This window comes from Ascaphus truei, chromosome 2 (assembly GCF_040206685.1).
Source record: "Ascaphus truei isolate aAscTru1 chromosome 2, aAscTru1.hap1, whole genome shotgun sequence".
In the NCBI taxonomy this organism is placed as follows: domain Eukaryota; kingdom Metazoa; phylum Chordata; class Amphibia; order Anura; family Ascaphidae; genus Ascaphus; species Ascaphus truei.
Window position 1 is genome coordinate 412,976,165 of NC_134484.1, and position 21,719 is coordinate 412,997,883.

The 21,719-nt window shown below is 40.9% G+C and overlaps 1 protein-coding gene across 7 annotated transcripts in view; it reads right to left on the reverse strand.

The window, feature by feature from the left end:
• Positions 1–1,331: 1,331 nt before the first annotated feature.
• Positions 1,332–21,719, reverse strand: part of HACD1 (3-hydroxyacyl-CoA dehydratase 1) — a 91,515-nt gene continuing 71,127 nt past the window's right edge. For 5 of the 7 annotated variants that reach the window (XM_075587507.1, XM_075587510.1, XM_075587512.1 and 2 more), the window contains 3 exons: positions 18,417–18,538; positions 6,206–6,384; positions 3,460–5,378 (listed from right to left, as the gene is read on the reverse strand). In XM_075587507.1, the coding sequence (XP_075443622.1) occupies positions 5,296–5,378; positions 6,206–6,384; positions 18,417–18,538 (384 nt within the window). In that variant the 3' untranslated portion in view covers positions 3,460–5,295. The other 2 variants (XM_075587508.1, XR_012799295.1) reach the window with 2 other exon arrangements.

A 21,719-nucleotide genomic window follows, 5' to 3' on the forward strand; every position in this document is an offset into this window, starting at 1 on the left:
AGTCCCTGCTAGCTGCAGGTTAAATCTGTGGGCTTTTGACCCCCCTCCTGCTCCCTTTTGAGTGACAGAGGGTGGTGGTGACCCATGGCCTGGTAACAGCCTATCTGATATAGGTACAAACCTTGAGCCCGTCCCTTCTGGTTCCTCTCTGAAGGGAGGGACCAAAAGTTAGTGAGTTAGTCTGTGTTCACCCTTTGTAAGGAGTGGACGTGAGTTCCCTCATTTCCCCTCCTGGGAGTGTGAGAGGCCAGTCAGGCCGCAAGGCTGGCTGGTCAGTAAGATCTAAGGCTCCAGACTCAAAGAGAGCATGCATCATCCAGAAGCCTGGAATCTTCTGAGACCCTGTAACCGTTGATGTAACATCTATGCAGTGATGCAATAAAGTCCTTGTTCTATCATATACCTGCCTGCACTGAGTCAGTAAGGAGGTGTATGAGAGAGAGTGCTTCAGATGGAGACTGCCTCTGGTACTACCAGAGTTCCCTGAAGCTGGAGGCGCTGACACCGAACCAGATGACATCACAAGCCTGTCCTGATCTCCACTACATTGCAAATCCATTCAGCTCTCCTGATCCAACAGGTATGCCTCAGCACCACACAGAGACAGTAACCAGCAGTGTATCTCCCAGGGGGGAGGGGGGATACATGTGTTACAGTTATAAAAGAGACCAAACATAAGGAAAGATACAATACAGGATGGGATGGTACTGTAGTTATTACTGTAAATGCCAGACAGGGGAGCTTCTCAACCTGTACAAGGCAGACTGTTCCAAAGAGTGGGAGCAGCATGGCTAAAACCTCAGTCCCCAAAAGGAAGTCAAGGAGATTCTGGGAACTGTTAGGAGTCCTTCATCTGCAGATCGAAGTGAGCTAATGGGAGTGTCGGGAACTAGAAGCGCTTTCAGATAGCTGGGACCCTGGTCATGTAGTGCATTGAATATCAACACGCCAATCTTGAAATAAAGTCACCATTTTACAGGCAACCAATGCAGAGGACGGAGAACAGTTATCATGTGGCAAGAACGGGCCTGGTTAGTTAACAACCTGGCAGCAGCATTCTGCACATGCTGCAGCTCTATTTCCAGAAGTCCTACTGTAGGTAGAGTGCATTGCAGCAGTCCAGGTGTGAGGAAACAAAGGCATGGACAAACGTAAGAGGATCCTCAGGGGTGTGGGGGAGGGCGGGGATAATCAAGTGCTTAATCTTGGCCACAGTGTATTCTTTATGTAGTAGAATGAAGCTTTTATCATGGCTGACACCTGAGACAAGGAAAAGACCAAGATACCGAACATGGATAGAGTATTTTTCAACTTGGATGATTTATTGAGTCATGTAAACATACTTTTTTGGTACAGTGGCGTGTCACATCTTTATCTATCTTGCTCCATTAAATAGTGGGCCCGCACACTGGAGGATTCCCTCTACTGTCTAAAGCCTAATATTGAACCAAAGGATCTCCTACACTGCTGTATGTGCGTAGTGCTTTATTTATGGAGAGGGGCTAAGTTTGTATACCTAGATGGTTTAAGAAGAAAACTTTTGCACCATTTATTTTTTCTGGTTTGTGGACATTTTCACACTAGAAAATGGCCAGGTGGGTGCTATCTTCGTCATACCACTAGCCCCACATCTTGGTATTGTTATACTGTGTATGGACATTTTGAGGGATATTATTTCAAGAAGAAAAAACAAGAATTTATAAAGAAATATGTTTTTATTTTTCTCCTACTGTCAGAGCACTCTTGAGCCCCAGATCTCCTTCTGGACTCTTACACAATTGGTTGAACTAGCTACAGTCATGTCTTCTGATGGTGAGCATCCACCACAAGCACTTCTGTCTTATCAGGATTCAACCACCTGGCACTCATCCAGTCTAGGAGTTCAGATAAACATTTATTGATGACCAACAATGAATGAAACCCAGGCAGTACCATCTGATTATGTCACCCGGTGGCAGCATGTACACTTTGAACAACATAGGAGATAAGATAGGTGGCGTAAACTTCCCTGGCTAAATATCTGCAACATTTGGAAGAAAATGTTTAAACAAAGTTTTTACATTAGGCACAGCATGTGATGTAATGCATCAAAACATATTTTATGTTAGGTTAAAACATATTTTATTTGCATTGATAGATCTCAACATATTGATGTTTTGAATACCCAGAGATAACCTTGAAACACTACACCTGTTGTAAGAGACACGTCTAAGTAAATATGTAGACCTTCAATTTAAGTGTTTTAAATGCACCATTGTATGGTTCCTTCCAATGGAAATGCACTCATTACATCTATTGAGCACATTCCTACTGTGTACTGGAAGTAAACAACATTAAAATAGAATGAATAACCTTCAACTTTAAGTAGCTTTGATTTTTAAACTGATCTCTTGCCTAGACATTTCTGTGTATTTCCTGTACATTTTAAGAAAAAAAATCATTAGAGAAGCTTAGCAATAAGCCTCTTAGTATAGTGCAACTGTTGCACTATTGGGGTTATTCATTAAAATGTGCAAATGTCGATTGGAGCATGGAAACATACATTGACTTCAATGAGCATTTCCTTTCAATGATGCCAATCAGGGTACTATAACAGTTTAATAAATAGCCCCCTATGCATCTCAATGCAGAGCTCAAAGGGCAGGTAACATATAGAAATTGTGAATGCGCACACTCAGTAAGAAAACAGATATACGAAGTGGATAGCTGACTTTACAGAATATATAAAATACTATTTTAGTACTTTCGTTAATTATGATAAAATTCTAACAATAACAATTCTAAAATAATTTCAATCATATTATGAATTTGCATGAATTGGAACAACAAAAACAACTGTGAACCTGTAGGCAGGAATTTAACATGTCGCTCTGTCTAGGGAGTGGTTTTTTTCTAGGAATGAAGCAGGGAGTGTCCAGAGCTGATCATGTTAAGTTAAGTTAAGGGGATCCCTTGCTTCTTGATATACTTACTTCCAAAGGTGCCCCGGGTAGCATCCCCAGCAGGGTAAACAATAAGGAGGTTTAAATGTCCAATGGCACTCTGTGGTTTCTTATTGGTCTGCGTACCGTGCAAGATGTAAAAATCATGGTTCACCAGCAAGCAGAGGGTCCATGGAGCAGAAATGAATGCAGATCAGCTCTGGACTCTCCCTGCTTCATAACTATTTTCAATTATAATGATACTTGAATCTTACATCACCAATACTTTTAAATTATTATATCAACCCTTTTGCTGTAAGTGTATAACAATGCTCATCTCTGATACGAAGAGGCCCCACAGAGCTAAGGTTGGAGTATATGATCACCGACCAGAGCCAGGGTACAGAGTCCTGTTGGAGAAATCGTAGTTGGGATGCAGGCAGAAGCCGAGGCAGGCAACAGGCAAGAATGCTCCGGTCTGTTTCGGGGGTTGGTAACAGGGAATCCACAGGCAACAGGACAGGTAACACGGCTGGAATGCATACAAACAGGAACAAGACTTAGTACACAGGAACCGGAAAAATGATTAGTTTACAGGAATCAGGAAAAGGACACAGGGCACAGGAACAGACAGGATATGTGCAGGGATGGATACATGAGCTGCTGATATTAAATGACCTCTCTGCCTGGGTGGGTAGACGGGAGGCAGGTTTATTCCAGAACAAAACAAAGTCTACCAAGTGAAGAGGTGGGAGAGAGGAAGAGCTGCTGCTGGCAGAGCTGCCTGGGAGGAATGACTGCCGCTCCAATAGCTAATAGGCTTGACATACCGGTCACCTTCATTTGACTGATATCCCCACTTCTGGCTAAATATTCTACAATGACTAACAATGTTCTTATGTGTCTGACTGATTTAGGTATGTCCAGATAAACTTTGTTAGTGAGGAGCAGGCTACGTTTTGGTGTGCGAAATGCATTGAGGCATAACATTTATGGTAGTCTGCTAGCATTGCAGTCATTAGCCTAAATGGTTTTACTGATGCTATGAATGAAACACAGATTTCTGCATGCCCTAAAGGGGCACATTGTTTGTTGATTATTGGACTACTTTTCATCCAGCACTGAAAATAACAGCAAGGGGATCTCTCCTCTTTATCATTCAGCACATCTGTCACCATCTAATGATCTTTGTGAATTTACAACATGGGAAGGATATTGATCCTGGGGGTTATCTGATTGCCAATTCTTGGAGTCAGGAAGGAATTTATTTTCCCTTTATGAGATATCATTGGATAATGTGTCACTGGGGTTTCTTGTTTGCCTTCCTCTTGATTAATATACTGTAAGTAGGGATATACGACAATGTATCTGTCGTCTAAATTTGTCATAGGTTAAACTGATGAACGTATGTCTTTTTTCCAACCTCATCTACTATGTAACAAGGAGTAATTGTAGTAAAGTATAAATGTAATACAATAAATAAACTGTTATGTCCAAAATAAATGTTGTTATTAGTTCTTATTAGGAATGTATTCCATTTTTTTTTAAAGTGGGGGCGAGGCTAGGTGGCGAGTAGCTTTTATGGTTGGACAAATAGCTTTTTGGCTAATTTGTCAAGCCCTGAAAAACTACATGTAAACAAACACTGCTTTAACATACATACTGTAGTACAGGGGTGTGCAAACTCTTCTCCCTGCTTGACCATTGTTGTTCAGTGTTGCAACAAATTCACGGAAGAGATGTTCTGATCCATTCCATAGAATTAGAATGTCATCTATGTACCTGATCCACATTTCTGTGTGGTCAGTGTACATAGATGCATCTGTGTTGAAGACATATATGTCCTCCCACCAGCCCAGGTACAAGTTTGCATATGTTGGTCCACAGGAGGTGCCCATTGCTATACCCTGGGTCTGGTGGTAGTAACTTTTAAGTTGATCAACTTCTTTTTCTGTGGTTTTGTGTCACGAATATTAGTAGCAATTTTGATCAAGCCAAAGGATCATGATCAACCACTCTCGCACATATGCACAGTACAAAGATGTTTTCATGCAGTACAATGAAGAAACAAGAGAGACATTTTATATTGTTGATACTTCATTTATAATATTTTGTCTTTATTTCCCCTATAAAAGATCACTTGCAAAAAAATGCACCTAATAACCCAATGAAAACATGAGTCATTGTATGTGCAGCTCTACCTTAAAAAAAAGAGGGGGAAAGGGACAGAGCAGGGGATTGGAAAGGCGACAAAATGAATCTCAGGTTTGTTTTAAAAAAAAAAAAAAAGGTGAGAGTCCATTGCATATCATACAAGGTTATCCAGGATTAGAAGTCAGTAGACTCCTGCCGCAGGATGGATGATGTGTTGAGATTACTCTTCCTTTTCCACTGTTACTTCTCCATACAGTACCTTTCTTCTCTGACGTAACATGTGGAAATACAGCTGGGGAAACACTTGAATGAAAAAGAAAATAAATATCACAATCTTAAAATATATATATACTAGAAGATCTAATGTCCCCAGTAACTGCGACCTATTTTTGTCAGGACCCGTCTGAGTTTTTCAGTTGTCAAGTCTAAAGAAATCAAAAGTTTGGGCCACTTGTATCTCAATTTACTATCCCTATCATATCAGCATAATCATTCTGTTTGAGGTGAAGTGTCCTTGTCAACCATTTGTTTTTTATATACATTTCTAAATTCTAAATACATTGTATTATTTGATTTATCTCTGTATTACGTATGATTTATCCCTCTTGGTTTGATTTCTAGTCGTTTATCATAAAAGACCTTAACTCAAAAGTTAATTTAAAAAACATTAAAATACCGAGGTCTTGTTTGAGGATAGGCCTCACTAAGCACAATACTTATAACATTTTAAAATCTGATGTACAGTATTAACAGGATAAGCTATTGCACACATAGCAAATATTATATTAGGAAGTATCGGTTTCTGTGATACATGTCATAATTGTTTTTCCATTTATACCGCAGGAGAAATGGCGGATCTGGCCTGGGGGAAACCTATTTAGTTAACAGATTTGTTTGCATTAAGAGTTGGATTGATACATTTGTAACACGTGTTACATTGGACACAGTGACACTGAGTTTGTCATTAGAAAGGCACTGCATGCCACTAAAGGATTATCATTGATAAAAAGCCTACATAGTCCTACAAAATGTAACTACAGTATGACCATTTCAGAAATACATTTCAAATTGATATGGGTGAAACATCCATACGCCAATACAAAACTAGATAACATTTTAATATTACTTACATGGTATATAAAAACACATTGCAATGATCAGGAAATAGTAGTAGTCGAAAGAAACATTGTACTTGTTGGGAAGTCTCAGAGAATACATTCCAGTCCTCCGCACATACGGTAAAGCAGCATAAATAGTCAGGAGTTCACCAGCAACACCAACAGGATACAAGACAATAAATAAATTATACCTGGAATAAAAGACAATTAAACTATTAGGCATCTACTCTGATACTTTTAATACTAGTTTGGCAGTCAAAAGGTTTTGCCTTATATTGCGTAGGGAAATATTTAAATCTTCACAACTCATCTCAAATGCAAATCCATGTGCTGGACACACATACTGTACAGTATATATACACATTTGACAGTTTCTATGTTAATTAAAATGAAAAATGATCCCACATTTTAGCATGCAGCAAATGAAAAATGAAAATCACATACTTCATGTTACAAAGTTATTAAGACACTATACATATAAGGGATGCACATGCATATCAACAGGTATTGCAATCCACATTTTTAGTATCATTGGAGCGTAATAAAGTGTGATAGTGCCATTTCAGCACGACCACACGGAAGCTCCTATTGACTTGAATTTGACTTGGAGTTTTTCTTGCAGCGAGGACGCTATTGCACTTCTTTGAATAAGCCCCATTGTATAAATTTGGACTCAATATACTACAGCCATGTACAGTAGCATGTACAGTATTTTCTAAAAGGTATTTTTTATCCTGCAGGTGCCATCATTCGTTTGGATGAGAAGATGAGCTTAGCACTGTCACCCAGGATCAAAAAGATGTGTACAATCAGCATTCCATGCCCAAGTCAGATAGATAGGAAAATGGCAGCGACTGAACATGAAACCTTCACAGGGACCAAATGATTCTTAGAGGCAGAGGTCATTAAGGACACATTATGAGACAGGCGAGGAGAGAGCTGATGGCTGCTTTCACATCTGAATGCTTTGCTTAGGTCAATTAAAAATATATGAAACACAACCAAAAAACAGAGGAAGTCTGTTTAACTAATCAAATATACATGATTATTTCTAACTAGGTCAGGCTATGTATCAAGCTTCCAGTTTACAATTTTTGGCTTCACAATGCTAAAGCAAATTCAGAATATAGGTTTCATTGTTGCTCACACACTGTTGTATTAAAGGTTCTGTCTAGCTGCTGTGGTTCTGTCCAGCAACCGACTGGGTTTAGTTCTTTGCTGGGCCTCCTGGTTAAGGGTTAAGGGGGAATTGGGGAAGTCTGGAGGAAAACAAGGCACAGAGTGGGACATGCAGAAAGCAATGGACACTATGGGGCCTATTCACTGAACCACGATAAAATCAGTGCATTGGCGAGCGACTTTGCATTGTTTTACTACCAACTAAATGTGTCAAAATGGTATTCACTAAGAAAAAAACACTATTTTTTTTAGTGTGGTCAAAAAATGCAAGATCGTACTACTTGTTTTTTTCCCCCTTTGTAAGTGTTATCGCACTGAAACTGTTTGTTTAAACTGCAGCCTGAAAGAGCTGCACGGAGACGCTGCGTCTCCATGTATGGCTCTTGCAGGCGACCGTGCAGTTTAAATATTAATTTTAATACTAGTGTACGGGACCAGGGAGTCTCCTAACCTGAACCGCATTGATTTCAGCCTCGGGGACCCCCTGCTTCCTGAGATACAGATCCCGTTATGTAGTGCCAGTATGCCCACCATTTTTAAATCCTCCATGTCACGGCCCATGTGACCGGGGGATTTAAATACTGCAGGAGTTACCAGGACCCCATACCGGGGCCTATAACTCAGGAAGCAGGGGGTCCCCAAGGCTGAAATTAATGTGGTTCAGCTCGGGAGACCCCCTGCTCCCGTACACTATTAGTAAAAATCACACTAAAGCAGCTTCATTAACTTAGAGGTTAGTCGCTAAGGCAATGAAGGGGTTAAGGCACAGTAGCTGGTTTCTTTGGGGCAGAGGGGGTGAGTGAAGGGGGTTCTTGGCCCAGGGTTGGTTGTTAGGCCTACAGGGAAGGTTGCGGGAGGAGTTAACCCCTTCAATACCACAGCGGTGGTAACTGCTATGGTATTGAAGGGTTAACCCCTCCCACAAAGGCGGAGAGAATACCCCCCCAGCCCGCCACTACTCATTGATTGGCACAGTAGTAAACCTTGCCCCCAATATGGGCATGAATCGCCACACTGACAATGAATGGGCAATATAAAAAAAAACAGGCACAAAATAAAACACATTACATTTAAATAAAACAAGAATTTTCCAATAAAACTCTTGATTGGCACAGTGGCACATCATTCCCATATAATATGGGCATGGTTTGCCACTATGTCAATGAATGGGCAAACTACAAAGAAAAAAACCCAGCACTGAATAAAATAAATAACATTGCAATAAAATGCCAATAAACCAGTTGATTGGCACAGTGGTACACCATACCCGTATAATATGGGAATGGTTTGCCACTATGGCAGTCAGTCAATGGGCAACCTAAAAAAAATCAACAAAAATTCAAATCAATTAAATTAAAACAAGAACCCAAAATACAAAACATAACAATTAAATAAAAGTAAACATTTGCTAAAAAATGCATTGCTTGTCACCGAGCTTATCTGTAGCCCCAAAAAAGGCATAAATAAACACAATGTCAGTACTAATGGGCAACCTAAAAAAAACCCCAATACAACAAAAATACAGTGAATTCAAAAATAACATACAATAAATGTTTTTCTTACCTTTGGTGTCCGACTCCAGTAGGAACATCTTGATCCACGACGCAATGCTCCTCAACATCTGGTAAGTTATTTTCTTCTGTCTTCCCTTCTTTAATTGTAATCCAATGGGGCGGATGTTGTTCCGTTACTTCTTAAAGCTCAAATGAGATGGGACAGGCCTTATATAAGGCCTCTGATGTCACATTTGAGTGGCAAATAGTACACCCCCAATCCCTCTCTTTAAAATGTCACATCCTTTGAAAAAAAAATGGAAGCTGTGACATGGTACTACAACCAACCAGATTTTTCCAAAATCAATTTTTGGTATTTTTATTGTATTTTTTTTTAGGTTGCCCAATAACTGCCAATGTTTTATATATGCCCCTTTAAGGGTATAGATATGCACAAGCAATGTATTTTTTTGCAAATGCTTGTCTTATTTACATTGTTCAACACAATCTATTGTATTTTTGGTGTTTTTTTTTTTTTTTAGGTTGCCCATAGACTGCCATAGTGGCAAACCACGGTCATGGTATACCACAGTGCCAATCAATTGGCTTATTGGCATTTCTATTTTTTTTTAACGCAATGAGTTTTATTTTGTTACTTTTTTTTTAGCTTGCCCATTTATTGCCATAGTGGCAAACCATAGCTATATTATAGCCATGGTTTAACACTGTGCCAATCAATGGAGGCGGGAGTAGTTTTCACGGAAAGGGTGGTTAGGCGGGGGAGGGAGGGTAACCCTTTAATTACTATAGCGGTTACTAACCACTAAGGTGATTAAGGGGTTTGTGGCCATTAGTTTGTGTTATATTGTAATGATCCTGCCAATGGAGGAAAAGGATGGGGAGGAAGATGAGGATGTCCTTCATCCTGGCAGGGGTAAGTAGAACTATTATTTACTTTATGCTGGCTGTTTTTATTTTTAATTGGCAAACACACAATTCTCCATATCTGGAGAATAGTTATTTTGCCCATTACTGTACTGTATGCATTGGGGTTGTGGAATTTAAGTATTGGAATGGGGAAAAGCACTTTTAGTTATCTTTGGTTAATAGCATTTTACCCATTCCTGTTGTTGGTAAAGGGGGTGGGTGAAAGTGATAGTTTCCCCAGGGTGTATGTTTAGGCCATGCTGGAGGTTAGCGTGAGGGTTTAACCCCTTCAGGGTAAAGAAGAGGTTAACTTCTACTGCCAGCATCGTGCAAAGCCTATACACCCACATTGGGGCAACTACAAGCTTCACCCACCCCCTGTACCTACAACTATGTAGTGCATGCTATTTAACCCTTTCATTACTTTAGCGGTTAGCCACTAAGGTAATACCAGAGGCCGGCGGGGCACCCTTGAGATGCTGGAACCACCAGATCTCTGGGGGTTCCTGCGGGTCTCCACCGGCCTTCAGTATTAATCCTGTGCAGTAAAACTAAAAGAAACTGCTTTTATCCAGCTTGCAATATCTTTAGTGCCAGACTTTAGCTGGTGCCAAAATATTGCAAGTTTTTACAGTACGATATGCTTATCACAGTTTCGTGTATACCAGTTTCTGGCAAAAAATCCGATTTCAGGCATATTTTGGCTTAACGTACTGCTTTTTTTTTGCCAGAGTGTTATAGTACTATAAAAAGCTGTTTCAATGCACTATAAATGCATTTATAGTGCTATAAGCCACTTATCGAAGTTTAGTGAATAAGCCCCATGTCTAGGACTGCTATCCTGAAAAATTAAGTTTGCATTGAGTTTACCTCCAGGCCTCTCCAGCCTCTCTGCTACCTGCAAAAGTCTGGAGAGTACACCGACATCACATAGGTCAATGTGTTTTTGCTTTACTTTCATTACCAAGGTACAAGCAGAGTCGTTATGATTAGAAATGCAAACGTGACACTGTGTTTTGGTTCGGGTTTTGCCTGAAGTCCCTTGGTTTTGGTTCTGATTTTGGATTATGGGTAAAATGTGAATTTGATTAAAAAAAAATCATGCTGTAATCTGGGCTAAAAACAAATATTCACTCGGCACTCCTGACAGGATGTGAAAATAGTTAATAATTACAGCCACATATCAGTGTATAATAAATGAAATGACGTGATGATACACAAGGAGAAAAATAAAATAAAGGATAAAGAAAAATGAAACTATCAATACAAACACAGGTAGTGTGCAGCTCAACCCTCACTGGACCTTCCCTTAGTAGTCCTCCGTAGCCGTAATAGTAGAAAATCAGGGAGTAGACTAGCAAAATCCAAAATCCATCTCTAATAATAATAATAATAATAATAATAATGAGTATAGAAATCAAAGCACCTCGCAATCATTTGCCTTCCTTTTTATCTGGAATAAATCACAAATATGTAGACACTCACAGCCCCTATAATGTATAACAATACTGTATACATTACCAAAAATGATCCTTTTTTGTAATAAATTGATATTTTGATACATTACAAGATCCTGTGAGTGTCTACACTTTAGTGATTTATGCTAGACACTGTACTGCTCCTCCCTGGATTTCATAGAACGTGCACCCGTGGCAACGTATACCACAGTACCTACCAAAAATAGAAATTCTACCAAAAATATTATTCCTTTTAATCTGAGCTTTCTAGCTCCCACTAACAACATTCTACAAAAGCATTAACATTTTAAAAGAAATATTTCTGTATCTTTTTTTTTTTATTATTTAAATTTTTATTGAGCATTTTTTTTACATACGAAATAAAAATTAACAAAACATATAACAGATAAAGGGGGGGTCGGGAAGGGGGTAAGGGATAGCATTTGTAAAAATATAGCATTGCACACAACAATTTAATTACCACATGTATCACTCTGTTCCAAATATTCTAATCTATATATGGGGATATACCTGCATGGCGAAACCAGGGGGCCCAAATCTCAGAAAATTTCGAGGTAGAGCCGTTCAGACAGACTGAGAGTTTTCCCATATAAACTATATGCCAAATTTTGTTATTTATTTTGTTTAAGGATGGGAGGGGAAGGTTGTTTCCAATTTTTGGCAATTTTACACCGTGTAGCATTTAACATTTGGGCTAGTACTCTAGCTTTTTTTCAGGGAATATTGGCTATTGTCTTGCCTAGCAATATATATACTGGGTCATGTGGGACAGTGATTTCTAGGATCTTGTGTATTAAGGTGAACACTTCCGTCCATATTTGTTGGATTTTGGGACATGACCAGAATATATGCAGAATATTCCCCACTTCACCACAACCACGCCAGCACAGAGGGGAGACCCCTGGGAGGAAAGAGTGCTGTCTGGCAGGAGTCATACAGGGTATACAGTACCATCTGAATATTAACTTGTAAATATTCTTTTATTACAACGCACAATGAATTTTTGGAGGCAGCTTCCCAGATGTCTTTCCAGGTATCGAGATCTATAGAGACGTTAAGATCTTTTTCCCAGGATACCATATAGTTATCAGGAGTTTGATTGCTCTTGATAGAGGATAAACTGTGATATATTCTGGAGATAATGCCCTTTGTGTGGGGCTGGTGTAGACACCAGTCCTCAAACAGAGTTAAAGCATGGGGTTGACTTGATTTGTAGACTGATTGGATATAATGCCTAACGTGGAGAAATGTGAAAAAATCGGAAGAGGGGATATCATGATTCGTTTGTAGAGAAGAGAATGCGGGGACTTTCCCTTGAACGAGAATATCTTTGACTCTCGTGAGTCCTTTTAGAACCCAGGTATGGGAGAGCGAGTTTTCTGTGTAAAAAGGAAGGGAAGGGTCCGAGAATAGGGGTTGCATGAGGGAAGGGGTACCGGTTAGTTGAAACTTGGAATTGAGGGAGTCCCAGATATTACAGGCAAAGGATATCACCGGGTTCTTGAAACTCTCAGGTGGTCTAGACTTTTTGATGAGCCAGAGAAGATTTTTTATTCTGCATGGGGAACAAATCAAATCCCCTATCTCGCTATTTCTGTATCTTTTATATAAATATCATGAACAATCATGCCATTGGAAATGATAACTTGGCTAGATGCTTTACAAAATGTTTGGAATGATTTTAACTTGAAGTATAGGGATAGTGGCACACGGGTGTTTATATCAACTAAATAAATGTTTCCCTCACTGGTGCTCACCCCTCCTTCGACCCCGGCGTCTCAAAGCTGGATTCAGAATAATGTGAAGATCTTTGCAATGGAGGAACCACACAGGAGCCTTGTATGTAAGAAAAACTTACTCTGTATTTATAACATTAGAGCAGGCATAAGCGTGACGTTTCAGGACCAGTTGTCCTTTCTTCAGTGTACACCTGTGTATTCTGAAGAAAGAACAACTGGTCCTGAAACGTCACGTTTATGCCTGCTCTAATGTTATAAATACAGAGTAAGATTTTCTTACATACAAGGTTATCACATGACCCATAAGCCAGAAGGTCCGCAGCACAGGGTGCTATAAACTGTCTGGCACTCAAAGGTTTAAGGCTTGTATGGTCTACAGCAGGGCTGCACAACATGCAACCCGTCTGGCCTCTCTGTGCGGCCCGCGATGACTCTGGCCGGGCGCCAGTTAATTAAATAAATTTAAAAAAAAAAAAAGTTTAAAAAAAATGGTGGCAATTCATCCCTTCTCCCTCCCTCTCCCTCCCAGCCCACTCCCTCTCCCTCCCAGCCCCGTCCCTCTCAGCCCCCTCCAAGCCCCCAGGTTTTGCGGTGCGCGGGGGCAGCAGCAGTCGGGTGTTTTTTTTTTTTTTCAATAGCAGGCTGCCGGGGAGGTCAGAGCATGCAGGGGGCGGGGCTTAGTACCGGGCAGAGGATGTGCTGAGCTGATCTAAGAGAGAGGTGGTGTGTGTGTGTAAAAACGGGCTGGTGGGGGGTGGGTGGGTGTGAAAAACTGGCTGGTGGGGGGTAGGTGGGTGTGAAAAACGGGCTGGTGGGGGGGTTGGGTGTGAAAAACGGGCTGGTGGGGGGGTGGGCTGCTGACATGTGATGGGGGGTGGGCTGCTGACATGTGAGGGGGGTGGGCTGCTGACATGTGAGGGGGGGGTGGGCTGCTGACATGTGAGGGGGGGTGGGCTGCTGACATGTGAGGGAGGGTGGGCTGCTGACATGTGAGGGGGGGCTGCTGACATGTGAGGGGGGGCTGGGCTGCTGACATGTGAGGGGGGGTGGGCTGCTGACATGTGAGGGAGGGTGGGCTGCTGACATGTGAGGGGGGGGCTGCTGACATGTGAGGGGGGGCTGGGCTGCTGACATGTGAGGGGCAGTGGGGGGGAGTGATGTGATGTGCAGGGGGGAGAGAGTGATGTGAGGTGCAGGGGGGAGAGAGTGATGTGAGGTGCAGGGGGGAGAGAGTGATGAGGTGCAGGGGGGAGAGAGTGATCTGAGGTGCAGGGGGAAGAGAGTGATGTGAGGTGCAGGGGGGGGAGATACTGATGTGAGGTGCAGGGGGAGGGTGAGAGTGATGTGAGTTGCAGGGGGAGGGTGTGATGTGAGTTGCAGGGGGGGAGAGAGTGACATATTGAGGGGAGGGGGAAAGAGTGTCACATTGAGGGGAGGGAGAGAGTATCACATTGAGGGGAGGGGGAGAGTGTCATATTGAGGGGAGGGGGAGAGTGTCATATTGAGGGGAGGGGAAGAGAGTGTCATTAAGGGGAGGGGGAGAGAGTGTCATATTGAGGGAAGAGAGACATTGGGGGGATGCTGACTTGTGGGGGGGATGCTGACATGGAATGGGCTGGGGGGATGTGGAGGGGGGTATTGTATGTTTGATGTGTAGGGGGTTATTGTGTGTTTGATGTGGAGGGGGGTATTGTGTGTTTGATGTGGAGGGGTGTATTGTGTGGGTGAGGGGGAGAGATGGGGGTATGAGAGATAGATGGGGAGTATCGTAAAGATTGATAGTGAGGGGTTCTGGGGGAGATATGAGGATGATGATGATGATGAGGATGAGAGGTGCTGGAGGAGAGATGATGATGATGATTTAACCCGTGCAGCCCAAAATGTTTTTCCTTGGAGCAGTTCGGCCCTTCTCGCTTTACGAGTTGGGCAGGCCTGGTCTACAGTATGTTGCATTCTACATCTGACTAAATACTAAGGACATAGGGCAATATGTTTGATACCATGAACAAATACACTTTTTTTTTCCATTGGCAGATCTGCAAACAGTTATGCAAAATTCTGGTTTAATGAGAAAATCACAAAACTAAAAATGTAGTTTTCAAACTCCTACTGTTTTGTTAACTGCCTAATTGCCTACCCGGGTCTTGTTATTTTATTTATTTTTTACTGTTTAAGTTTCTTACATTTGGTGCAACTGTAAGCAAAAAATGTGCAGTTAATAAAAACACTTTTTTTTTTTTTTTGCTTTTGCACCCTTTACATTTTTCCCTATAGCTACCCAAGAAAGCACAAGAATCTGAACTTTAAATCTGCTCAAGAAGTCACTCATTCAAGGAAATAGGGCGTAAAGTGATTTAAGGCATAGCACCACGTAGTAAATATGGGCCACAATTTTTTGTCTTTAGAAAATACATGGATTTCCTTTTAATTACAGTCTAGAGGCAGAAGCTACAAAGCAGCAAGGGAACATGGGTGTTTCAGTTAAATTATTTCAGGTAAAATAGAGTAGTGTAGGGTCTGAAACCACTGGACTTTTCCCTAAAAGGATTCTGGGTAAGAAGAAAGACGGGGTTTGTTTGAGTGCTTGAGACTTGGCCAGTGTGAACCAGCAAGGGGTGGGTTTACGTTCCAAGGGTACAAGAGATGGGATGAAAGAACAAATTCAACTGTTCATTATCTTTGATAACTTTGATAACTATAACTTTTTAGTTATAGTTCTTGGGGTTTAATTATTCACTATCAAGAGTCTTCTTATATAGATCTGTTTATGCTTAAAGTATGATGATTCCATTGCAGGTTCACTTGTTGTTTTTAGACTTTTTTGGTAATGACTTTGTATTGTTAGATAACACCGTTATCTTTTTTTACATGCTGTGATTAACATGTTAACTTGATCCTCCATCCACAGGGAGTCACTGTGGTCAGCGGATGGATTGTCGACCGGCGAATCCATTTCCGGTCTAACCACAGACACCGCGCCACGTGCGTTGCGTCACTTCCGGTGGCGGAGAAAAGTTATATTGATTACCTGCTCCTATAGAGAAACACACTTTTTGACAAAGCACCGAATGCACGAAACGCGTTAGTGACTCACCCTGCTTTTTCCATGCTGTCACCCACTTAATTAAAGTTGTTTTTAAATCGAGCCTTTGTATCGTAGCCCCCATTTTTGCCTGCGGTGCTCCGCTTTTTTTCACCTGTTTGGATCCCCTGTGTGTGTTCATTATCTTTGCTAACCACCTGTGATGGTGCTTGTCTCAAATCAGGAAGCGGACCCGCAGGGCTGAGGTAGGGATGCAAATAAACCGACCACAGCCCAGGGACAGAGTCCTGTAAGAGTATCCGTAGTCGGTATGGAAGCAGGGGTCATGGCTGGCGGCAGTGGTGCGGAGTCCAGGGTACAGGCAAAAGGTCGCGGCAGGTGGCAATGGTGCAAAGTCCAGGCAACAGGCAAAAGGTTAGGGCAGGCAGAAAGCAGCGTGGTCGGGGTCACGGTCCGGGGTCAGCAACAGGGAATCCTAACAGTTAACAGGAACAGGCGACAGCAAAGACCGACAGGAGCTGCAAAAACACAGAACTTTGCTCAGAGACTCCCACCAGGAAGTGCAGCCTCATAGTTGCCAGTAACCAAAATGGCCAAATTGAACAGAAAGGGCAGGCAGCCTGGAAAACATAAACTGGCTGCAAAACCCGACACAGATCGGGCAGAATCCTTACACCACCTTGCTAGAGACTGACAAACTCCTAATGCAGAAAAGATACTCATCCCATACATCCCACACACACATTCATACTGTATTTGGCCCAAAAACATTATGTTTGTTAAACAAAGAGAACCGTTACAAAAGTTACAGAAGATGAGGAAAAGGAGTCAGTGGAGCTTGCTAGAGGGTGAGAATGTGGAATGAGTGATGTAGTGTAACTGATCTGTCTGCAAATACTGTTTTATATATGGCTGAGTACCCAGAGTTCGCGGCTGCAACAGAGACGGCGTGCGTGGAGCACAGAAGGTACGGCCCTCTATGGGCGCAGCGGATGACATCATTTCCGGTTGAGTGGAACGCACCGCTGGAACGCACGCCACGAGAGAGGGGGGAGAGGAGACATCATCCATTCGGCCAGCGAGATCCAGAGAGATCTAAATGCTTGTTTTTAACTGATACCATGTGAGTGTAATCCCCCTTTTTTTACCTACCAATATAAACTATACAGACGGTCTGCACTATGTCCAGTTGTATCTTTTATTAAGGTCGTTTGGAGTCCACATATTTGGGTGAACATTGAGTTCTGCATCTCCTGTCCACTGAAGTGACAACTAATTGCATCCCAAAAGATACCTTTATGTGCCTTTAATTTTCTCACGTTTGTGAGTATCTAATATTGAGCCAAGACATCTTATTCAGATCATAACCATAACAATATTGCACTATTACGATTTGTATTTCTTTTCACATATTGCGCTTCCCGGACACTTCATCATACTTCACTTCACGAGGATTGAACGAGCAATCTCCACCGGGTTACAGCTGCATCTCCCTAACATTTGTATAAGTATCACTGTATATTTTTGTATTTTTTGCACATTTATTGCACCAATATCACTGTGTATAATCTGATACTTTAGAGCGCCACATTTTGATAAGTTTCCTTTTACGGCCCTCTATGGGGCCAGCTCCAGTAGCTGCCGGCGCGCCTTGGCACAATGCGCGATGCGTGACCACATTTTTGCAAAGACAAGAATTTTGTCTTTGCTAGTGGCAACAGAGCGCTGGCCACGTCATGGCGGGGTTCAGCCAATAAGGGCGAACCAGCCGCGTGACGTCATGGCTACGCCCCCCCATCGCGATCTTGTCTTTTGCCCTGCAGTTAAAGCATAGACCGCAAATCACGCTTTTACCCATGCACACGCCGCCAGGCGCACGTGCAGCAGCTGACACTGGGGCCGTAGCCTAAGTATTGCAGGCTGAATCACGATTTCCTTTGGCAAGAGTAGTCTTGATTGTTTTCTGTCTGCACACACAGGACGGAACTAGCTCTTTTACTCGTACTGCTGTGCTCATAATAAACTATTTCTATTCTGTGAACACACCTCTGTGTCAGCCTCACCTTTTTTTCAGAGTAAGCTAGCCAATAAAATGAAGGTTAAAACAGATTGTGATTTTGTGAGGTATGAAGTATATTTTAATGTATCTACTCTGCGGAGAATTAGGTGGACATTCTGTTAGCTACAGTAAAACTTGCAATCTAATTTGTTAAAATCCTTGATTTAAAGTATCTGTAAAATGAATAAGAAAACTCGACTAACATTTAGCCAAGCTGCACAATCTGTCTTCCTGAGCGTTAGTTAAACATGCGGAATCCAATCATGCACAAACCACTGAGAAATAAAACTGCAACATCTCTCCACCTGGCCCATTTAATGAAGTATGGCAAGTGGTGGAGTAGATTGAATGTGTAGAAGGAATATCGAGTGATCTCTGTTATAGTCCACACGACCAGAAAAAGAATAACGCTCTCTTCTTTCTGGATCTGCAGAAGTAAAAAAAATAATATATATATCACGTCACATTCATGTCTCAGACAGGTCTGCAATCTTGCTTTAAGCATTATCTCTTAGCATACTAGCTTCCACTGCAGCCAGGGATTCTGGGTAATGACATGCAAATGAGCACACAGTGTCACTTTTCACTTATCCATTTTAACGTGGACCCCTATAAGCCCCAGAAGTACCAAATAAATTGTGTATTTGTGAAGCCCTTTGACTTTAATTTGCAAATATTATGATTTTAAACCGAACTTTGGAAAGGTTGTCCCAATTGTAAAGTAGAAGAGAATGCAGATTAGGTAGATAGCCAGAAAATGTGTCTCTAGAAATACAGTAAATCATGTGGAGCTCTAGCAAATTCTGGAAAACAAATATATAATTTTGTCCAATTAATTATGTCGTTCAAATGCTGTTTAGTGTTTTGAGAACCGACAAATATACATATACCTGCTGTTTAAAATGACAATCCTGTCTGACACAATATTTTTATCACTTATACTGTGCCAATAAAAAGAGCTCATTTGAAAAAAATTATTCTGAATTGCAAAAATGACTTGAGTCAAAATGTGTTACATTACAGTCAAACAAGTAACGATGTTCAGCATAATGCACACTATTTTTAAAGAGGCAATCCAAGTGGCACTAAAAAAAAGAAAAATTATATATATATATATATATATATATATATATCACAATTATTAAGATTATGGTGGGTAAAAAAAGTGACAAAATCCCTCCACAGTAAAGCAAAAAGCAACTGTAAATATTACTGTATGTTTATTTGCATGTCTTAGACAGGTCTGCAACCCTGTCTTTCCCCATTATCGCCCAGCATACAGCACTTCCACTGCAGCAAGGGATTCTGGGAAATGACATGCAAATGGAAAGGTGGCACTGGCACTGAGTGCTCATTTGCATGTCATTTCCCAGAATCCCTTGCTGCAGTGGAAGTGCTGTATGCTGGGCGATAATGGGGAAAGACAGGGTTGCAAACCTGTCTAAGACATGCAAATGAATATACAGTAATATTTACAGTTGCTATATATATATAAATATATATATATATATATATATATATATATATATATATATTGTAACAAAAAACTTATAAAACACACACACAAGCACGCGTGTGTTTTTTTATATGTTTTTTGTTATACTATATGCAGCCTTTGATTACCTTTATTTAAAAATGTGTTCTCCCGTGATCAATTGGCAAAGATACTGCTTCCCTGGGTTTACGTAATGGCTGCCTTTCCGTGTCAATCAATCCTTCAGTCAATGTAACTCAGCAGCTACAAGTACCCTGATATCACTAAAGTAACATTGTCTATTGTTACAGGTTTTCAGTTCAAACTGCTGGGAACACTAGCAACAAACTATCACAAACAGGAAAGTATTGCAAAGATCTTGCACTGCTTGGTAGGTGGGTTAAAGCCTGCTCTAGAATTCAAATGCGGCTCAGTATATTAAAACACATTAAAAATAGCATTGAGTTGAGTAATACATTTTTTTTCAATGCAGTAATATTTACCCAATACTACAGAACTGTTTTTTTGTTTTTTTTTTTAAACCCACACAGCTATTATATTGCTTGGATTGCTCCTTTAAATGTTTTTGAAAGATATGACCATTTCAAAAACAAGCCAAAAAAACTAATGTATGCTGTATCTTCTAACAATAAAATAATAAATTACCAAATAGATGTTGTTTTAAAAAGAAAAACCCTTCAACATATTGGAAGTTTTATTCACTTTCACAAGCCTGATTGCTTGTGTAAACATCATTTAAAGTGATCACATGCACGCTTTTCCATGGGTGCGAGGCATACAGGAGGCTCATAGACATTGTAGTTAAAAACAAGAAAGTTTAGCAGCTATCGCCTTTGCTTTCCATAACTCCTGCTTTGTTATTCGGTCACATAGAACTATAGCCAGTCAGCAAAATGCAATCTAGCAAATTTGTGCTATTATTACCATAAAAGTGTGTTCATTATAAAGTGCAAGCCATGAACTAAAAATAACACATTATTTACCACGACCTGTAAAAATATTGGGACCAGAATGAGTAAATACCGCATACTGTATCATTTATCAGGTCCGATAATTCCTGGTACCTGGCTAACGCAAAAAAATGAATGCAAATTGTTAACACCTAACTAGGCGTTAGGCCTATCTTGTCTTTGTATATAATGGCCATTATACATATAGGCTAGATAACCATAGGGTTTGGAATAATTTATATTGCATAACCCTATAGTAGAGATTATCCTCCCCCATTGTATCGGGAGTCACTTTAACATATGGCACCTGGTAAAAATGTATGGCATTGTTGATGACTTAAGCCATAAAATTGTGGTAAAACCACCGATACCGTTTTTTACCGGGTGCAATATTAACGCAGTTTGATGACTATAGGCCTTTGAGTTTAGTGATTTTTAATATCATATTTTCTATTATGTTTACACCAGTGGCAAGAAAAACATTTTTCGGGGAGTAAAATTATTGTAAAAAAAAAGAATAAATAAAAGTGCAAATCTTCAACTCTTTTTCGCTGAAATAAAATTTACAGAAAAACTTGAAATGAACAAACCAGTAAAAATTAGATATGTTTTGTCATGCTTTATAATCTTTCTTAACCTTCCAAAATTATCTAAGAGTGTTAAAGTAACAATGTAGGTGGCCCAGTTGATTACATTAAAGCAGGGGTGGGGAACCTTTTTTCTGCCAAGGGCCATTTTGATATTTATAAAATCATTCGAGGGCCATCCAATATTATCAACTTAAAAATTAGCCTGCTATATTTGGTCAAACATTTAATGAACTCACCACTAATGTGATGGCTGGAACTGCTTCTCTTTGGGTGACTGACTGACTCTTGGGTGGTGGGTGACTATGACTGACTGTGGGTTGGTGTCTGTGCGCACATGCACACGCGCACACGCACATAAATCGGGCAGGGGGTAGGGAAATCAGACTCTCAGACCCACTCTCGCTCAGACTCTCAGACCCATTCTCTCTCAGACCCACTCTCACTCAGACTCTCAGACCCACTCAGACTCTCAGACCCACTCACAGACTCAGACCCACTCATAGACTCAGACCCACTCACAGACTCTCAGACCCACTCTCTCTCACTCTCAGACCCACTCTCTCTCACTCTCAG